Below are 19,838 nucleotides of genomic sequence, written 5' to 3' on the forward strand. Positions count from 1 at the left end.
TCCAAAAGTCTTGACCACATGACCGATTTGTTTCCCTGTTTTTGTGACAAAACAGAAGGCTAATGAGGTCGTTCCTGACCCAAGAAAAGTAGCGAAAAAGAAAAAAAAAACAGAATGAGGAGCGAGATGTGTGTCACTTAATGATGTCATCCATCCGAGCGTCCAACGTGACAAGAGACGGCGGCAACACCCTGAGTCAGAGGATGACATCAACGCAACAAGCTGTCAGACAGGTCGTGAAAAGGCCTTTGTTCCACGCTGCCATTGTTCTCTGGTTAATGCGGTCATTCAGCGCGCCACCGGCCTTAACGTTTGTTAATCTGACCTAACACACAGCTAGCTACACATCGGGACAAAGAAAGCCAAACAGCACATTTAAAAGCTGGCGTGGACCAAAGCCGCCACAAAAGAGCAGCGTTTTGATGGAGGTCAGGCAATGAAAAGTGACCATTAGACAGATTCACTGGAAGGCTTTACGTGACCGGCTCGTTGGCGGCTCTGCAATCAACTCTCATTTAGTCCCGTTTTTTTTTTTAAATCAGAAAATGACAGCTGCTTGGTTATTTTGCATGCTCGTAAAAAAATCCGAGCAGTAATCTCAAGCTGATGCCATTATTTTGGCGACATAAAACAAACAAGTAATAAGTTTTGGATCACAGAAGCATTTAAATATCACGACAAACGTAGAGTTAATAGAAAGATGAACGGAAAAAAAAAAGCGGTGGAAAAAACACAATGACATTCATGCATGCGGCTTCGTAACATTTTCCAACCGTTCGATTTCCGACTGTGACCACAAGAGTTCGGGTAACCCATTTGCTTAACCAGATGTACAGGAAAGGTACAGTGACAGTGGGTGTACCTCAGGGTAGCTCGATTTACAGAAGAAAAACGTATTTCAGACAAAATGAACACTGCCGTGGGCCCGCGCGTCGTTTTGACAACAAATCTTCACCTTTTATCTTCAGGCTACTTAGCTAGCTAAAATCGCTTGCAGTCGTGAAATTTATCGGCTTTCTGTGTGGATTGTTATCGAGAAAATGGGAGTTCGGTCAAACCTCCCATTTGGGGATTTTAGTCATCACCAAGTTTGTTTAAATAGTTACAATAAAGGAAGGAGCCCCTCAGATGTTGCGCGATGTGGCTAAATAACTTTAGGAGCATTCTGATTTGACGGTTCCAGTGTACAAACGCAGAGGGGGAAAAATAACTAGTAAATATTAATTTGGGACATTTTTAAGTAGACTCGTCATTCCTTGGAGCCAGTGTAGTGCATAAATTTTTTTTTTAATCCTGGCCCACCACAGTTGAGCTCCCCAGAAATCAGCTTAGTCGTTATTCATCCAATACATTATTGAACGCTGGGTTTTTTTTTTTTTGCAGTCTGGAGAACAAAGCTTTTGCGGGTGTCAACTTTCAACTTCACAGTATGGTGTGTGTGTGTGGGGGGGGGGGGGGGGGGAATTTTGGGAATCTTATTTTTCTCTCCTCCTCCCAAAAGCTCCCCAAGCCATGTCTCCCCTCAAGCAATTTTGTCTTAGCATCTGCCAGTGCTTCAATGTCCCAAAAAGATTTTTGATAAACTGTTCACAAGGGCCATCGTTGTTTGAACATACCAAGTATGCACGGATTAATTGCACTCGAGCAATAATTATAAGACCTAATTCTGATTCTTTTTAATTCCGACCCCTGATGGATTTCCTTTCTCACTTGCGTTTCCTGGTTTTGATCTTCCGCGGCGTTTCTGGCTTGGGCTGAATGTTTTCCTTGAACTCCTTCGCCTTAGTAGAATGCAGCACTGCCAAGCACATCAGTATGTTAAGCCCCAGATGCAGAGCTGAATTAAGAGGTTTTCACCCTCCACATTTCCTTTAACACCCTGCACTCCCTTTAACGTACAAGGCTGGAAATGGCGTGCACTTGCAGAGTTGTGCTATCAGAGGCTGGATTTGAGGTTACAAATCCACTGAGCCTACCCAAGTGAGACTCTCAGTACAAACTGCTGTCTGTTTTTGTGCGTGTGTGTGTGTGTGTGTCGGGAAGATGAGGTGGAACAAGCAGGAGAAGGGGAAATTCAATTAATGCCAAACTCATATAACAATGAAAAATGCCATGCAGCTCGGCAATGAATTAAACATTTTTCCCCTCCACATTTATGGTTAGTCATCAAAGTCACCTTGAAACCTGCTGGGATAGTTGGAAAAAAAAAACGGAGTGGAACCTCCAGAGTTTAATGAATGCAATGGTTTGTAGGCTAGCTGTCAGGACAGGTGATTGAGGCCGTATTCGGGTTGTTTCCCCCACAGATGGTTTTAAGATGGTTGACTCTAATTGTATTTGTTTACATGTTGTCACCGTGTATATTTTTAAGCTCACTGTTTGGACTTCTGAGTTTTTAAAATGACATGCGACTCGTATCCCCCAGATCTCTTCAGCAGCTGCTTCTACGGCCAGGCATGTGCTCTGGGCTTTTGGTTGGTTTATGTAATGACTGCAAAGCAACACACACACTCTGCACAGCAAACATTGTGGCAAGCAGAACCAAATAAGCGGAATCATTACAAAACACTTTCATTTATTAAATTGGCATGCTGCGCCATGCAGATTTTATTTCACGGTTTGGTGCAAAGGACTCAGAGGAGTAAACAAAATGCTGGGTGAGCCGTGACTGATGTTGCGATACAATGAGATACAAAAAAAAAAAGACAAATTCAAGCCTAGGAGATACCGCAATTTATTGTGTGCGCTAAAATATTAGCGTTGATACTCTGCCACCTAACCACAATTTCAAAGCGCGTTGTTTATGACAGCTATTGTTACTAACTGTCAACAATCTATCATACTTGTCCAAATTAAAGCACACTGGGCGGTTGTGAGGTCTGCGCTGCTTGAGTCATCTCTCATGACAACAGAGCGAACAGAGGCAGTGTGTATTATTGAGTGTGTACACGCCGACTTGTGGCAGTAGTGCGGCAAAAGTCAGCCGAGGACAGAGGAAGACTTCCAAGCAAATGCTACAAAACCCATAAAATACCCATGAGGGCTGGCTCAGAGCTAAATGTGCTTTCTGTCCAGAAAAGGTGGTCATATCAGCAGCCTATTCAAGCAAAGATACGGTGCAAGAACGACCCCTGGTGGAAAGAGAAGGTACTACCGCTTCTTGCTTCCAGCAGGGTATGTGAGCTTCATTTCTGGAAGTACAAAAATACAACAAAGACCAAATATAAAATACGTTGCGTCATTCTCTTAAATATTCATGCAAACGCATTTTGCAAGTTGTGTAGCCGTTTATTTCAACGCTTCTATCGTTCTAATACAGCAAGATTTTTTTTGTTGTATCCGACACGCACTGATTTCACGTGTACATTTCTGAGATAGCATCTATTTTACATTTAAAAAGCTAAACCATGGCTTCTTACGTAAGGAAAATAAACTGTTGACGTGACTGCTGAGTTGACACTGATGGAAAATACACAGATGACATTAGCTCACCTGGACAGAGGATCTTGGCGAGCGATGCCTTCACCTCCATCAGTTGGGGTCTTTGTACGGCATCCTCGGAAGCATGGAACCTTGTAAAGTGCAGTGCGGGCCACCACTCTTTTCTTGCCGCCATCTTCTCTGCAACAACCTCCTTCCAGTCGTCACTGTTTTGAAACACACGACGGTGGCGATGACAGATGAAGCCCACACTGACGCAACCGACTCGGCACTAAGTAAACTGAATGTGGTAAGAACAATGGCGTACTCTAACTGTAATTTGTCAACGATGTCTTTTAAACACTTCCACGCGTCCATGCTTGTCCTCCAACAGGCAAAGTCGAGCATATCAAGGACAACTCCAAGAGCCGTTTTGATGTCTTCCGTTTGCTCTTGACAAAATAAAAAAGGGACATCATATTTAATACTATACTTGCCCTCAGCAATGCTTTCTAACATGTTCATGTACTCATCCTGCGCCTCCCGCTAAAAGTTAGCCAATCCCCCCGCTCCCCACTCCTTTTTATTCTTTGACTTTTGACTCAGCATGGGGCTTGGTTTTTTTTTTTTTTTTTGGTGTGTGAAATGAATTATTTTTGCTCCATGTACAGCACTTGATTTCGAGTGGTGGTTATGTTTTGCGTGTTCAGTTCAAAATACCTGAGAAAAGCAGAAAGGAACTATAGTCCAACATCAGCTCATGGCTTGGAACTAAAGAATGGAGGACCTAAAGGTATGAGGAAGGAAGATTTGCAAATAAAATAAGAGGTTCCTTGAAAGTCAACTAATAAGAACCGTGGCACGTAACCAGGGCAATACCTTTAAAACGTTCATCAATTTACTCACTGACGCGTTATGTCTCTGCAAGTACCGGTACAGATAGACATGCGCGTTTGGATTTGCAGAGAACGTGCTGTCATACGCATAGTCTTCCAGGACTGTCTCTGCTTCCTCCTGATCGTCATAGTATTCGAGCATCTGTTACCAAAAAAAAAAAATGTTCACAACATTACAGTGGAGCATCGTTTAAGATCCACACTTCCAAAATGCCTCAATCTCACTGAAAGCTATTAAATGCGTTTACCTCGACGTAACTCAGTATGAAGGGATCCCAAACACCGGGATGTTTTAAAATATCCTTCAGATTGACTGAAGCCTGTCTAAAGTAACTGTGCATGTCTTGGATGCTTCCAGGGTCTGCAAAATCTTGAAAATAGAAAACAACGGATAATTTTATGTGAAACAAAAAACGAAATTGTCCCGTTTGCTATATACAATTAAGTCAACGAGCTCCCTGAATAATAGATTTAACCAGGAGGTGGCGGTATTACACCAGAGGATAAATGCAGCATATCTCTCTGTGACTGTAACAGTTTATCCAGCCATTGTCTACTTATATTGTTCAGTGTCTGGTGTAGATTCGAGATAGTATAAACTCCACACTGAAAGGCCCGAGATTCAACCCAGATAATTTTTTGACTGTGACATGCAAACCACATGTTGCACCTAAATAATACATGCCAGCAGTGTCGCCTTACTGGTCTCGGAGGATGCATTTTTCTTGTCGCACCAGATAATGTAATCCAGCAAACTCCTGTAGGCCTGGATCAGTTTAGTCCTCTGATAGTGGCGTGCCGACTCTTTGCCATACCTCCAGCTTTCAGCGATCGAGAGGTGACGCTTTGCATTCTCGATCTGGCCATGGAGCAGCAGGTGGAAGGAATGCTCCAGACAGATCTAGAAATGCAAAGATTTAGACGGTTGTTGTATGGCGGAACGTTCCGTGCACAAGGTGATGATGTCGGTGTACCATCAGGTAATGTTTAACTCCTGAATGTTTCATCCGCTCATAGATGATGTTATAGTCATCCATCTTTGAGTTGGGGTGATGATGAAGGAGCTCAATGCTGATTCTCCAAATCATCTGAAAAGCAAACACCCGTCTTTACTGACCCTTTTTTCCCAACAAATTAGCCCCACGTTTTCATTTGTTAGTCCTGATTTGTTTTCTCAACGCCCGTTCGAAGTACTTGAGGCCCTAACCAAACATCAATGTACCTCTTTGTAGTGCTTTGCGTGCACAGTAGTTGTGTCCTCCAACTGCTGGGGGTAACACGCCATATATTCTGCAGCCTCCTGCCATCTGTGATGCAGCATCGCTTCTCTGATTCTCTCGAGGCAAAGCCTTGTGGTCCTGTGAAAGCCTGTTTCCTTTGCCGTCTCTGAAATTACAAGGGAATAACAATTTTATTGCTTTGACACTCAAGGTACAGCAGCTGACTAATGAAATCCAAACAAGCGCCTCAAAAATCTCTGTATTTAAGTCTTCTGATCATATCAATAACTGAGCAACGTTGATGATATGTGCATGTTCTACTCACCAAGAGGGAATGGATCTGCCAACGGAAGCTTTGATTTTTTCTCTTTTTTGGTCACATTGCTCTCTGATGAATCATTGAGCTCATCAAACTGTACAAGAGGCCAAAGCTCATTTTCCAGGTCGTCCATGATCCAGCGGTTATAGTTCTTGTAGTAGGATACCTTTCATTACATGCTTGGTGCTTTTGAGCACCTCCGCCTGAAGGTTGACATGTAGTGATAAATGTACACATAATAATATCTATGGCACAAACGAATATATACCTGGACTGCATGCACGGTATGCATAATATACTGTTGCCGCTGTTTTTGTAATTAGCTTTCGTACATCCCTCCGCTGAACCGACTTTTGCCTTTATGAAGCCTCAATGGCAAAATTGGCGATTCATTAAAACTGCTGAAATTGGCTCCCGACTGTGTGCTATTCGAAGTACACGTGAGATTCAAACGTTCACTTTGTTAAAGTTTAAACGTGAAAATAAATATAGATCTACTTACAACGTTATTACTGTACTCCACATGAGGATTTTATTCTTCTACTATGTTTTGGTAGGTAATATTTCATACTGCACGAGGTTGCCCTCTACGGGTCAAATTTAGAAGGAGCGTAGGGAACAATACTGCACGTCAAAATAACCTTCCACATCCAATGATAGACAGTCGTTTATTACACTGCAAAAGTATGCGATTGATTTGTTCACGTTGTAAAATTTGGAAACAAACACACGCGCTACAACGAATGCTTAAGTTTATTACAGACATTATTTTATGTATTGTATTTATTTCTTGATGTATTAATTCAACGTCTTAATTTCTCCTCTTGTATCTTGTCGAATATTATGTCTCTTGCATCTTTATATATTGTGTGTGTATGATGTTGTTTCAGTATATGGACCTGTATCTGTTAAAAAAATGACAGAACACGCATAAATGATGTTTCCTTGTCTGTGGTTTATAAAATAAACCTGGTAATCAGGTTGTTTCCTTTTATTGATCGTATTGATGAATGAAATCAATCGGTACCGGTACCATATTGCTCATAAAAATGCAAACACCAGCGGGAAAGTCCTCCCTGCCATTGTCCACGTAGTAAGTTTACATATTTTGTTATTTGCATGCACGGCACAATACTGTCTGCTTGCAGTTCAAAATGTGTAGGAGCTTGTGCAATATGATAACAGCATCTACTTAATTAATGAATATGACGTCCACTGGAGAACCTTGTGTTGGAGGTGATATGCAGGAAACCGTAGGGAAACATTTGACTCAGATATGAGAAATCAAACAACCCAAAGAGGAACCGGGTAGCCTCCAGTGAAAACCGAGCCGTGTTGCCTACACCCAGCCGGATCTCATCTGCTTGCTGACGTGTCGTCTCCCGCCCCAGTGCTCCTGCTCATCACAAAACCTGCCAGCATGGCAGCCAAGCACTTTTACCGACAAGGCTTTTTATTACTTTTATTTAATTTTATCTCAACCGCCGCCTTAGAGAAGCGATTCTCCGACTTTAAGAGATGCGCCGACGAGGAGTGCAGCAGTAAGTTTTTCTGTTGATAGTGAACCGGTCGCTCGGGCAGGCATCTTCATACATCCCAAAGCAGTTGGCCATAAACTGAGCCTTATCGCTTGACCTGTTGACAGTCGATATTTGCAAAGGTGATAACGCGAGCTGCTGTCGTTTTATCTTTGCCAGTACACAAAAGTGAATGTTTGCCGATTCTTGGTGAAGGTTGTTCGCCTTGACGCAGCCTTCGTTGGCCGGTTTCCTGGTGGCTGCGGCCTGCATTACTAGCTAACTAATGTTAGCAGCTAATCGCAAATAACGCCACGAACACATAAATAAATACTTAGTTCAACGATAACTAACAGCTGATGATTTAAGTTCGAGTTTTGTTCACAGCATAAAACGTCACCACACATTTTTTACATGACGTTGTTCAGCAAATCGGCGTTCACTCATTTATCGGATTCGTTAGCCTAACAAACTGGAGAGAAAGCTACCCCTTTAGGGGTTAAAACGCTAACAAAACCAGGGTTTCGTTTAGAATATTTTATTGTTAATTTCAAACACTTTTTTACTCATATTCATTCATGATATAACTTATATTTAAGTGCACCGCGGCCGTTCAAACATCCACCTCGAGGTTCGCTCCAAAAATGTTGTTTATGGAAATCACAGAAATCATTGTGTCAGTTCAGAGAGAAGAGCAGAAGCGTAAAAGGACCTCTGCCTAACATGTTGTACAGGGGCTCGCGAACACAGACAAAAGTGCATGTATTGCATTATTTGTTATATTTCCAACTTTGGGAAGCCTTGCGAGGCTATATTTATATACTTGTTTACGAACACCCAATTCTCTCTCACGATCGCATTTGTGAGCGGGAGAATATTGGTATTCGTGGAAAGGATGTACTGTAATGTGCTTGTGTATGCTAACACCCATAACTCTATGCATTTTGTTTTTGCAGTGCTCCTATGTCGTGGAAAAGCAGTGCAAGATTTCTCAGGACCGGACTGTCGCTTCTTGTCATTTAAGAAATCAGAAACGGTCTATGTGTACTACAAATTGTCAGGAAGAAGGGCTGACATATGGGCTGGGAGTGTGAGTAAATTTGACTTTCTATTTAAATGTTAAGCAGAATTCTGCCAATTCATTGTGCAACTCTTTGTCACAGGTCGGAAGTCACTTTGGTTATTTCCCAATGGACCTACTGGCCGTAAACCATGTTTATACAGATCAAGAATTTGAAGCTCCAACAGAGGTAGACCGTGTGAAGATGAAGCAATCAACTGATTCATTTACCCATTTACATTTTTTTTTTCATTTCAATTTGTTAAAAAAATATTATGCCGCTAATCCACTTCTGTCTGCTTTACAGGAAACAGATTTTGTCTGTTTCGACACAGGATTTGACCAATTTGACAACTATGAGATAGATTCACTGTTGGGTTTTCCAACGGAGGAGAGTGATGATGAAAATGAAGAGAATTCTGACGAAACCCAAGTGTCGGAGGACACCGTGAAAGACACAAGCCGACCGGAGGAGGAGGAGGAGGATGTGGTGGATGACCATGTAATAGGAGCTGAGGATATTGCAGATAATGAAAGTGCCTCTTTTTTTCAACTTGATGTGGAAAACCAAACTCAAGAAGAAAAAGTGCCTGACACAGAAGTTAGACCTGACAATGCTGCTGCCGATGAACTGAATGAGCAAATTACCACCACAGACACTTTTCTTGAAGATGCCAAGTTAGAGAAGCATTACACAAAAGATGTCCACAAAGAAGACATAGAGGAATCTCGACTCAAAGATGATCTCGTGTCGGAACATGTTACCTTCTCAACTTCTCAAGGAGAGAAAATCTCTGTGTTAGAAACTTCCTTTGGGTCAACTTTTGATGCTGTCAGCACAGATGCCGAAGCCACCACGCGAGTCACTCCATATGAACAAGAGGAGAATGAAGCATTTGAAGGTCATTCTGACCACCGCAGTGATACCGACCGGGCAAAAGCAACACCATTGCTTTCTTTTTCAGAGGAAGAAGCTGACACTTACGTGGTTGCGCAAGATGACAAATCAAAACCTGTTCACAAGAAGGTCACATCGACCCCATTTTATGACGATGTTTCTGATGGGAGTGACACAGAGTGGACTGGTTCAGAAGAACTTTTGGAGGAAGAGCCCGAGTCAGAACCACCAGCGATTTTTGATGAACCACAAAAAGACACCACACCGCAGGATGTCAATACAGTCCGTGGAGATTCACCTGATTCGGAATTTGCCCATTCTAAAGAAAATGAGGACCCGGAGAACCTAGATGCATTCCATACAGGGTCACTGGATTCTCTTTCGGTAGATCCTAGAGATCAGAAAGAGCCAGAGAACTGGAATCAAATCCCTACAGATTCGCCAAATTCTCTGTATGTAGATTCTACAGAAACGGTGGTTGAGGAACTCTTGTTTGATCTTGAGGATGACGGTGGCGCCCTCGCAATGAAGCATGAGGAAACTCAAGCTAAAACGCCTAAACCAACCGATGCGACGGTACCTACGTTTGATTCTATATCGCACAGTTTACCTCAAGCTGAATTGCACAGGAAGGTAACGGAGGCACGTAAAACGGTGCCCCAAGAGGACCGCGTCGCTAACAAAGAGACATGCGACAACAGCATTTCAATGGAGGATAAGGAAGACTCCAAAGAAGCTTTGGGTGAAAATGAAACTGAAGTTCACGAAGAAGTCATCACTCCCGAAAGAAACCGTGATGTGCCTCCAAGGCCGATGCAATCCCTCGGTTCATTCGGCGAGCCTGTCAATAAGGCAGCGGAAGATAGCGTCTCACTCCAAGGTGCTCATCAACACAACGAGGCACATGTTGATGATGAATCACTTCATGCGGATGAGAAAAACACACAGATGGATGAAGACGAATATGAGTGGAGGGAAGACCTACTTGAAGATGAAAATGCACTTTCTCTCTCGCAGTCGTTTGATGCAAACACTGAAAACGCCTCACCAGGAACAGGCCCACCCGTTACCTCAAGTCCTGAGCCGGTCTACAGCGACAGTGTGCTGAGGCTGACTCTGCTGCAGGGTTTTTATACCGAAGAGAAGATGCTGCGTTTCCAGAGGTTCCTGGGGCTCCGGAATCTCTACAAATTGGAATCTATGTTCTTGGACCTGGACACTGAGCTACAGGCTACCCGTCTTGCACATTCCGGCACGGTTCAAGACCTCGAAGATGCACTTGAGAACATCTTGGAAACCTCGGAAAATACCATCCTGGATGAAATTGAGAACATTCTGGACAGCCGGCACTCAAAATATGATGATGAGCAGCGGATGGATATGATAGACGCAGAAACGGAAATACTGGACGACTTCCAGGAGCTGGCGTTCAGTTTGAGACGGAAGTATTCTGCAGCAAGTGATAGCGCACGTTTGGCAGAAGAGAGAACAGGAATTAATGACAACGGTATGTCATATGTAAATTTATATCTATAAATTTGTTGACTTTTAATATGTTTTGGGATTATGTGTGTGTCATGTTTAACATTTCCTTGATAGACTCTTGGGGAAACCAATAAACATTTCAGAGTATTTGGCACTAATCCTCCACCCTGAGTTGCACTACATCTGGTCTCCATTCTAAAGCTACAATGTTTTTCAGACATTGCAGACAAACCGGACATGAGAGTGAAAGATGATTGGCCTCACATTGACGAAGTGGACAAGGAGTCTGATGTGCCAGAAACGGACAAGGAGCCTGACATGCCAGAAACGGAGACTGACGCCAACCATACTGTACCGGAGTTTGTCAAACAGGTGGTAGAGATTGATAAAGAAGCAAAGGACCTCTTGGGCGAGAAGCATACGACACCGGATATTAGTGTGGGGGATGATGGCGGACACTTCAATAAAAACAAAGAAAACCAGCCGGGTTTCAGCGCGTCAGACGAGATGGAGAAGTTTCCTCAAGCCACACTGGAAAGTCCCTTAGACAAGGGCCTTGGAGAAATGGAGCGCTCGTCCTCAGGTTGGTTATCCAAACATTCGATTCCATGTCTAAATAAAGCAGGTGTGAACCTGCACAAACGGCAATGCCGGTGTCGCCCAGGCAAAATTAGAGGCAGCAATGCAATGTTTGAGTTTCTGTTCCACTGACGCCTCCAATTCCATCATATCATCTATTGTTGTTTGCGTAGGGTCTTTGGACTCCATCGAGCCATTGTCTGAATTTCATGAGGATCAAGTGGGATTTCACTCAGATGCGTTGACTTTACTGAGTTGCGCTGCGACAGTCATCAAGGCTAAAGTTGCAGAGTGGACCACTCTTGTAAGTATCATGAGCTAAAAAACGTGTTTCAATAGTGCTTTTCTTTTCAAGCCATTGAAGGAACAACGAATAATTCTGATAAAATTATCTTTCTGTTTCGGTTGTTACTTCATAAATCACGTTAATGACATACTTTAACAAACATCAGAAGTATATATTTTTTAAACCATTTTGAGAAACTATTTAACTATGTTGTTTTATTATGCAATCAAAGCAATATTTTTTGCAATACTGGAGTTACATCAAACAGCAAATTAAAATAAGTATTTTTTCAGTCTTACCTCAGAGGACTGTGAAGTTCAGCTCACTTGGATTTACACGCTGGCCTGTCAATTTGAATTAGAAAATGGATTCTACATTTTTTTAAAGCTCACGTTTTGGTTTTATTTTTACAGCATTGACCGATTAAATCCACCGGTCACGATCCACTTGGTAATGCCATGTACGTACGGTATGATCGTCCGTTGTTTGCCAACCGACAGGAAGAAGAATCGACGTCAGGAAATAGTACAAAGTTCCGAGTTGTCGTGAACGTCTCACGTGTCCCCTCCCCCCCTGTCATGTTGACTAGCGAGGCTGAAGTTCAACGCAGCCGGTGTTTAACTGCTTGCTAGCAGAAGCGAACAGCGTATCTTGACACGGATAAACGTCTTGGCATTCTTCCATACGCATAAGATCAGCCTTTTTACAAAATTTAGTCTTCGCACCGGTGCCGCTTTTTCTTAACGCAACCTGTTCAGGTCTGCTTGCAGCTTCCCGATACGTGTTCGATGCTGATTACCGTTAGCGCAACTGCCGTTTCCGATTTCGGCTTTACACACGTTTCAATTTAGTATTTCTCCCTTATATTTGTGTCTATTTACATTTCGGTCACATACACGAAGGCATCCAACGTTGTTTGTTTTTGTACCATCATAGCCGTCCATATTGGGCTAACCCGCTCACAAGCTAACAAATGTCATACTAGCGTGCTGGGGCTATTTGGGTTCTTGTAAGGAATAAAGAGCGACATGGAGAGCGATATACTAAAACGACCGTTCGTGGAGCTCGAGAATGTATGCATGTTCTTTCTTAAGGAACTTCAACATGTAAGTTGAAAAAATCGTCTCAATGCCCGTAAACATGTTGTAATGATGCGCTGACGTGTTAATATTATGGCTGATGCATGTTCAACCCTCCTCCTCGCTAATGATTTACACACCGATCTTGACTGAATTTCTCTTCCATTATTTTGTCGTTGGTGTGCACTGCTCAGACATTTTTCAATGCTGGAGACTGAGAACCACTAACTGTTCATTAAAGCGGAATAATTTAATTTGAGAGATGCAGTTTGTTCCTTTGATACACATACTAGTTTGATGCATTGTCATTTGTCCTGTCTGTTCAGGGGGAAAGGCATTTTGTTGATTGGTGTAATCCGTGCTATTTATGAGTCAGGTTTCACAACTTTCCCTGCCGTATATTCCTTTGGCCTGTTCATTCCAGTCCTCTTTTTAATTCCATGAACTGTATCGTTGTGTGTATTCCCTCAGATAATTTCACAACTGCCAGAAGAGTGGAAGCCTGGAGAAACCGTGTTTGGCTGTCCTTGGCAGGCTGTCATCATCACTGCTGTGGTTGGCCTACTGACCATCACCATCTTCTTCTGGAAAACCGTGCTCGTGGTAAGTCTTTTACCAATGTGAGGCTCCTTGTTTTTCAGCACTATCAGTGAAGTGTAATATTTACATCTGATATATAGCATGATTGTGTTACAGACAGACCACTGACTTTAATATAATTGCTTTGCAGGTAAAGAGAAGGCAATATCTTGGTAAGTTTCATTTTCACAAGAAAGACAAACCATGATAGAGCTAAATCATTTTGGCTAACTGAAATATATATATATTTTAAGTGGATGAAAAACAGCTGGCTGATCAAATCCAAGCACTTAAAAAAGAGAAAAATGATGCACTGACCCAACTGAATGAACTCCAGAAACAGGTAAGCTTGAAATAAAACGTGAACATGCTTCAATATAATACTTTGTAAAATGTCTGGTTTTATTTGTGAATATCCCCCCGCCCCCTCCCAAAAAAAAAAAAAAACAGACTCAAGAGTTGAAAGAAACCCAAAAGGACTCTGCAGAGACTGTTAGTTGTGCAATGAAAAAGAAGCAAAAATTGGAGGTACAGTCATGCCTTACACCTAGAATTGTTATATGCAGCTCACTTTTAAATATATGCTATTTAAAATTCTAAATTGTGTTTTATATTTTGTAGAGACAGATTTTGGAGGCTGAAAAACGATATGAAAGCATGGTGGAAGAAAAGAAGACATACCAAAAACAACTTGATGAAGAAAAAGAAAACTCACTACAAATTGGAAATCGAGTGTGTTATTTTTTCTTCTTTTTTTAAACATTCATTGTCAGTGTATTATAAACGGTCTTGTTTGATTGACTCTGCAAACTATTTTCTTAAACAGATTAAAAAATTGGAGAAGTCAAACGAGAAGCTCGAGCTGAGCAGAAAGAAAGTTCAGGAAGCTTTAGCTAAGGTACAAATGATTACATCATCTTTTGACTGCATTTGATTTCAAGAGGTCTAATAATAAATGGAACATGTCTCCCCCCCTCCGCCCCCCAGACGACGGTCCTCTTGGATGAGGCCAAGATTCGAGAAGATGCACACAGTGTCCAGCACAAATGCCTTTCAAAAGAATACGCGGGGCTGAAAGAGGAAAATAAAAACGTAAGAGCGTTTTTTTTTGTGTGTGTGGTTTAAAACCATGACAAATCCTTAATTAGCTGTTATGGGGTAAGGAATGTTCGTGTGCAACTTCATCCGTCTGCAGCTTTTGATGCACTCTCTCAGCCTGCTTTTAAAATGATGAGGTCTTATTCCCAAGGTTGGGGTGATTACATTTTGGTGACAGTCCAATATTTGACTCGTGCATGCTCGATGATAAGTTATAATGTTCTGCCCCTTGGATAGTGGATGCTTCCACAGCGTAGGTGTAACACTGCATTTATTTTCTCCTTTTTCTAGCTTAAAGTAACAATCAGAGAGTGGGAGGACAAACACACGGCGCTGAGCGAGCAGATTAAAGTCTATCAGAAGGCTCAGAAAGAGCTGGAGGACTCGGTGGTGCTCAAAGATCACAATGTGGAGGTTTGCACTTGTTGAGATGTTTCTTCAGCAAAACATTCCACCAACTTGTCAGCTCACACGAGATGCTCTTCATGGCAGGTTTTGTCCGAGCTTCTGGCAGACCTTGACGCCTGTGAGTTACAAAAAAGCGATGGCAAGGTATTGTTGAATGGCGAAGTGGCACCTGGTAAGTCCGGCATAAAGAGAGTCCGATTTTTTGATACAAATTCTGTATAAGGTGGTTTCATTGTCATGGCTTGTGCAGATAAGAAGACGGCAGTAAAGAACAGGATCAAACAGATGATGGATGTCTCCAGGGTAATGAGACAAAGCTCTGGCGGGTTTTATCAATATTTTTGTGTCGTCCTAAAGCATCGTTGTCGTGATCCAGGTCCAGACCACGCTCGCGGTGATCGAAGAGGAGCGTGACCGCTTCATGTCCAAACTGCTTCATGAAGAAAAAAGCCGGAAGGCTCTGGAAGGTGTGTGGGTCATGGGAAAACGCGTGCAACGTTGTCACGGACGAGTGTTGTCGAGCGTGAGCCTTGTTTCGCCGCAGAAAAACACCAGGAGCTTGAACACGGCATCGCAACGCTCAAAAGTGAGAAGAGCCACGTGGAAAACCAGTTCAAAGTCCTCCAGCAGAAGAATGAAATCATGGTGGAAATGTACCAGCAAAAGGAAAACGCTCTGCAGCAGTAAGTTACGTTCCCGAATGTCAACGTGATGTGTATCGCAACATAAAGGAGGTGATTCCTGTTATCTAGCTGCTGCTCAAGTCCGCTTGGTTGCTTAGAAAGTAGAGCTTGGACACATCTGTTGCACAACAAATCGTGTGGGGTTGAAATAACAAAATATTGGCTTGCCTTGCTGTGCCTTTGAGTGTCACATTCTTGTATTTAATTCATAAACCGCGTCGCAGCGGGCGAAGCCATCCAGCCCGTTCCGAGCCGCGCGCTGCTTAGCTTTGCCCTTTCCCCAACATCACAGGAGGCTCACGAAGGAGGAGCTTGAGCGCCGCAGCAAGGAGACCCTGCTGTCCGAGGTGGGAGGCAAAGCCGTGGAGGCCGAGGAGCAAGTCAAAGTTCTGCGGCAGCGCATTAATGAGATGGAAGAGCAGATGAAGAAGACCGAGGAAGTCTATAAAGAGCAGGTAGACACTCACGGAGCGAATGCGGCGTCGTCTTTGCATCAACCCCCCGCCACTGAGAGTTTCATTTTTTTTGCTTTTAGATCAAAGAACAGGAAAACAAGACACACTCCAACTGGGTAAACTGGATTTCAGTATGTTGAGGAATGCATGTTTCGTTTCAAGATTTTCATTTCAATTTCTTTCGTTCTTTTTTTTTTTTTCCCCCCCCATTAGGTTAACGCTCGTAACGCGGAGCGGGCTTTGAATCAAGAGAAGCTTGAATCTTCCAAGCTGCGTGAGAAGTCAGTCGACACAACGGACCGGAAGATTCATTTCATTTGACTTTTTTTAGCGGCGCAATGTTGCAGAATGTAAACGTTGACTTTTGTTATGTTGCGTCCTCCCTCACAGGTTGGCAGGACTGACCTCGCAGCTGAATGAGCGCCGCGCTCCTCTCTTCAGACCCAACTCGGGACAAGCTGCCGGCCCTCGCCAAGGTGAGCAAGGCCACACGTTTTGGCTTCTCCATGCCGCGCGGTGCTTCGTCGTCGTTTGGGCGTTTAGATTTGTTGATGAACCTTTTACATCCAGTACCTCACAATTATTGCCATGTTGCATTCAACTCATGGTTGAGGTTTTATTACAAAGTGGCAGCAGCTTTTTTTTTTTCTTGTGGTAAACGGCTGGTTTGATCACAACAGGCGATTCATATGGGCCCTCCCCAGTGAGTGGGGGGGCGCCATCCCCCCCATTAATGATCGAGGGTCCCAGGCGCCCTCCCTCAGCCCCAGTGGGGCGAAGAATTGACCCGTATGGTGAGTTCAGTGGGCTCCTTTTGCGGACCTTTTTTTTCCCTCCCCGCCTTGTTATCCCCCCCCACTTCAGCCTTGTCCCCATATTCTCTGCAGCCTTCTCCACCCTTTGGTTCTTTGTTTTGGTTGTTCACATCTTCTCTGGGTACCTTCAACTAAATTCTCCTTTTCCTAAATCCTTGAAGATTTATGTTTTGATTTCCCCTAAACCATGATTCATCTTCTCTCAAAGAACCTGCGCAAAGCATTTTTTTTTCTTGTTGTTGCTTTATTCCTTCTTCTGCATCTTCTTTTTTTTCCTGCCCAAATCCTGACCCTCTTTCTACCCGTTAAGAACAGCAAGGGACTGTCTGCAGGGCGTTTATCGTTCATTCATTACTGAGCATCTTTTCTTGGTCACCTCTCAGGTCCACGCCCTCCATCAGACCCACACAATCGTTATCCTGGCATGGGTAAGACTCGCTTATTGAACCTCAAACGTCAACTATGACTGAACCTTTTTGTTTCTTTTTCTTTGTTAGACATGTCAGGCCCCCGCAGTTCATCGCCGACCAACATGGATGGTTCGGTAAGTCACATTTGGTTATTTTTTATGCAGTCAAACCCCCAGAGTGGAGTATGGGAATCCCATTCTTCTGTAGAGAGGGTTAGAGAGATTGGTAAAACGGGTTTCTATGTTCCCCTCCCTACACCTACCTTGACTTCCTTTTGTATTTATCCTTGCTGTGAAGCAGACTCAAGCAGTAGAGCCGCACGTAAAAGGCGAGGTGGAGGCCTCCAAAGAGGTTCCTGAGTCAGTGAGTAAAGAGGCTGTCTCTTGGTCTCTGTGTGAAGGTGTACGCAAGCCCCCCCCCCCCCCCCCCCCCCCCGAACCTCACCTGGAGTTTGCTTAACGGACCTGACTGCATGTTGTATTTTGAGTGGTTAGAACACAACCGCAACAAGCAACAGTTCATAGACGGCGGTGCTCATTTCTGTCCTAATTATCATGTTTGTGGTTTGGAGGGTTATAAGTGACCTGGCTTGTTGCTTTTTATTGGGATGACTGTATTCTGAAGTGGTGGGTCTCAGACTTTGTTAAAGAAGCCATTTCGTGATCAACATCGGCACACTTGTTTTCCGTCTCAGGGTCCCGGATCCTTCCTAGCATCACCTATCAGGGACTCTCCTGGCCCCATCGGTCAAGGACCGCCACCACCTGGTCCTGGACTCCATGATCCACTCTTCCCTCCCGGACCTCATGGCCGCTTGCCACCCGGTGGTCCCTACAGACCTCCGAGACCACCCCTCTACCATCCAGCGGCCGGACCCCATGGTCCTCCTCCAAATGTGCCTCTTCCTCCTCCTGGGCCTCCGCTGCCCGCCAACGGGCACCCGGGTATGCCTCTGCCTGGGCCAATGGGAGGAGACTTTGGCCCCCGCCCTGCCAATGGACACTCAATCCATCCCAGGCCCGGCCCAGGCCACATCATCGATCCTCGGGGTCCACCGCTGCCGCCGTTCCGTCCGCCTCATCATTTTGGGCCGATGCCACATGGTATGTTCCGCCCGTTCTAGTCCCATTGGCTGGATGCTCGTACACGGGCAAACAATTAAGCACGCTAGACCCGTAGTGTAACTCCAGCTATAGTTTGTTTTTTGTTTTTTTGTCTAACCAAGTACAACATAAAACTTGAACTGATTGAACATACTGTTTTAGTCTCTTGATTGTTGAACCGCCTCCTTTGCAGGTCCTCGTGGGCTTTTGGGACCGCGCCCACCATTCCCTCCTGACATGCGTTTCCCAGGCCCGCGCGAGCACAGCGGCCTCCCGCCGAACATGCCTCCTGTTGTCCCGCCACATCCTGGTCACAGCGAAGCCTTTGGTCAGCCTCCAGCCGGCGCTCCTCGCACCTCGGCAGGAGGTCCACCCCCAAAGCGGGAGGCGTCTCAGGACTCGGCGAGGCCAGATATGGTCGAGCCTTAAAAAAGAAAATTGCCACCAACTGTGGCAATGGACTTGAACACTCCCCACGAACATGTCATGTTAAACAAGATAAAGTCCTATATCTACCATGACTTTCATATCTCAGCCATGAAATAAAAACTTTAATGCTATTTTAAAACATGGTCCTTAAATTTAAGCATTATCAGTGATTGCGTGGAAAAATCCACATACTCAAGAACTGAAAGGGTTGCCACTTTTTTTTTTGGAACATCTTATTGTGCAATAATTCACTGTATGTCAAAGGATTTGTGTTTGAAAATATAGCAATTGCTTTTTTAAAGGTTCTTAAATGTCATTTCCTGTGGAAATTATTTTTTAAAAGGCGGGGATAGAAAGGTTTAGCTTCTAGCATTTCAGCATCAAACATTTTCTCAAAAGTTTCCTCTGGAGCTGACTGTAAAGGAAATGTGTCATTTGATGGCCAGATGTATAACTTATTTTACTATGTTGGTAGAAACCTTTTAATAATAAAGAATGCAAAATCATTTGGTCTTACATTATCCAAGTATAGTTTGCCTACAAGTAACTTTTACATGCTTTCTTCCCTTTAGGGAAACCAAACATTTTAGCTGTCTCTGAGGGTGCTCAAATCAGCTAGAATGTGATTGAAGAAAAATAAAAGATGTCAAGAAATGACCAAAAGCAAGCCCGGTAATGAAAAACGACCATCAAGATTTCTCTCTGATAATTTACTATGCAAATGCTTTTTCTCCATGTGCGCACACTCCCAGGAAGCAACGAGGCGCTCTAATGTGGTTGCACCGGCGTTGTATTTAAAGGGAAGACTCATTCTTGGGCTGTAGGTATGAAAATGAACCGAGCACTCTTATTTCTCAGTCATTGCCTATTTTCAGCACTTGGCATCGTGTATTGACAAATCTGAATTCACTTTGCAGAGTGGCAAAATGAAATTTTGCTATGAACCGGCCTGCCGTTCCCCTGACCTGAATCCACTTGATCATACCTGGGACGTTTCATTCCATCCACCGCCGCCACGTCGCACCAGATTATCCTGGAGTTCCCAGAGGCCGCGAACTAAGTTTGGGAGGACATCCAGTTCATAAGGAGCACGTCCGGA

At 43.8% G+C, this 19,838-nt stretch overlaps 2 protein-coding genes across 9 annotated transcripts; one reads left to right on the plus strand and one right to left on the minus strand.

Annotated features, from left to right (window-relative positions):
• Positions 1 to 2,558: 2,558 nt before the first annotated feature.
• On the minus strand, positions 2,559 to 12,155 carry taf1a (TATA box binding protein (TBP)-associated factor, RNA polymerase I, A). Of its 3 annotated transcripts, none has more exons than XM_052052465.1 (11): positions 11,980 to 12,155; positions 5,862 to 6,058; positions 5,539 to 5,702; positions 5,291 to 5,404; positions 5,019 to 5,217; positions 4,565 to 4,686; positions 4,300 to 4,458; positions 4,141 to 4,207; positions 3,749 to 3,872; positions 3,493 to 3,647; positions 2,559 to 3,191 (listed from the first exon to the last, which is right to left on the minus strand). In XM_052052465.1, the coding sequence occupies exons 2-11, from the start codon at positions 5,986 to 5,988 to the stop codon at positions 3,151 to 3,153; spliced, it is 1,272 nt and encodes a 423-aa protein (XP_051908425.1). In that variant the 5' UTR covers positions 5,989 to 6,058; positions 11,980 to 12,155; the 3' UTR covers positions 2,559 to 3,150. The 3 variants fall into 3 exon arrangements, with proteins under 3 accessions (XP_051908425.1, XP_051908424.1, XP_051908426.1); XM_052052464.1 differs by lacking the exon at positions 11,980 to 12,155 and adding an exon at positions 6,358 to 6,459; XM_052052466.1 differs by lacking the exons at positions 3,749 to 3,872; positions 11,980 to 12,155 and adding an exon at positions 6,358 to 6,459.
• Positions 7,157 to 19,245, plus strand: mia3 (MIA SH3 domain ER export factor 3). 6 transcript variants are annotated; one of them, XM_052052403.1, is made up of 28 exons: positions 7,158 to 7,396; positions 8,329 to 8,462; positions 8,536 to 8,622; positions 8,740 to 10,837; positions 11,033 to 11,398; positions 11,568 to 11,698; positions 13,231 to 13,362; positions 13,490 to 13,511; positions 13,593 to 13,681; positions 13,789 to 13,866; positions 13,960 to 14,070; positions 14,165 to 14,236; positions 14,326 to 14,430; positions 14,728 to 14,850; positions 14,929 to 15,016; positions 15,095 to 15,147; positions 15,221 to 15,311; positions 15,389 to 15,527; positions 15,820 to 15,982; positions 16,063 to 16,098; positions 16,196 to 16,263; positions 16,373 to 16,458; positions 16,663 to 16,776; positions 17,181 to 17,225; positions 17,295 to 17,341; positions 17,505 to 17,570; positions 17,902 to 18,310; positions 18,504 to 19,245. In XM_052052403.1, the coding sequence occupies exons 1-28, from the start codon at positions 7,276 to 7,278 to the stop codon at positions 18,737 to 18,739; spliced, it is 5,310 nt and encodes a 1,769-aa protein (XP_051908363.1). In that variant the 5' UTR covers positions 7,158 to 7,275; the 3' UTR covers positions 18,740 to 19,245. The 6 variants fall into 6 exon arrangements, with proteins under 6 accessions (XP_051908366.1, XP_051908367.1, XP_051908363.1 ...); XM_052052404.1 differs by having other exon boundaries at positions 17,508 to 17,570; XM_052052406.1 differs by lacking the exon at positions 16,663 to 16,776 and having other exon boundaries at positions 7,157 to 7,396.
• The last annotated feature ends 593 nt before the right edge of the window (positions 19,246 to 19,838 follow it).

Source organism: Hippocampus zosterae, chromosome 19 (genome assembly GCF_025434085.1).
Source record: "Hippocampus zosterae strain Florida chromosome 19, ASM2543408v3, whole genome shotgun sequence".
Taxonomy (NCBI): domain Eukaryota; kingdom Metazoa; phylum Chordata; class Actinopteri; order Syngnathiformes; family Syngnathidae; genus Hippocampus; species Hippocampus zosterae.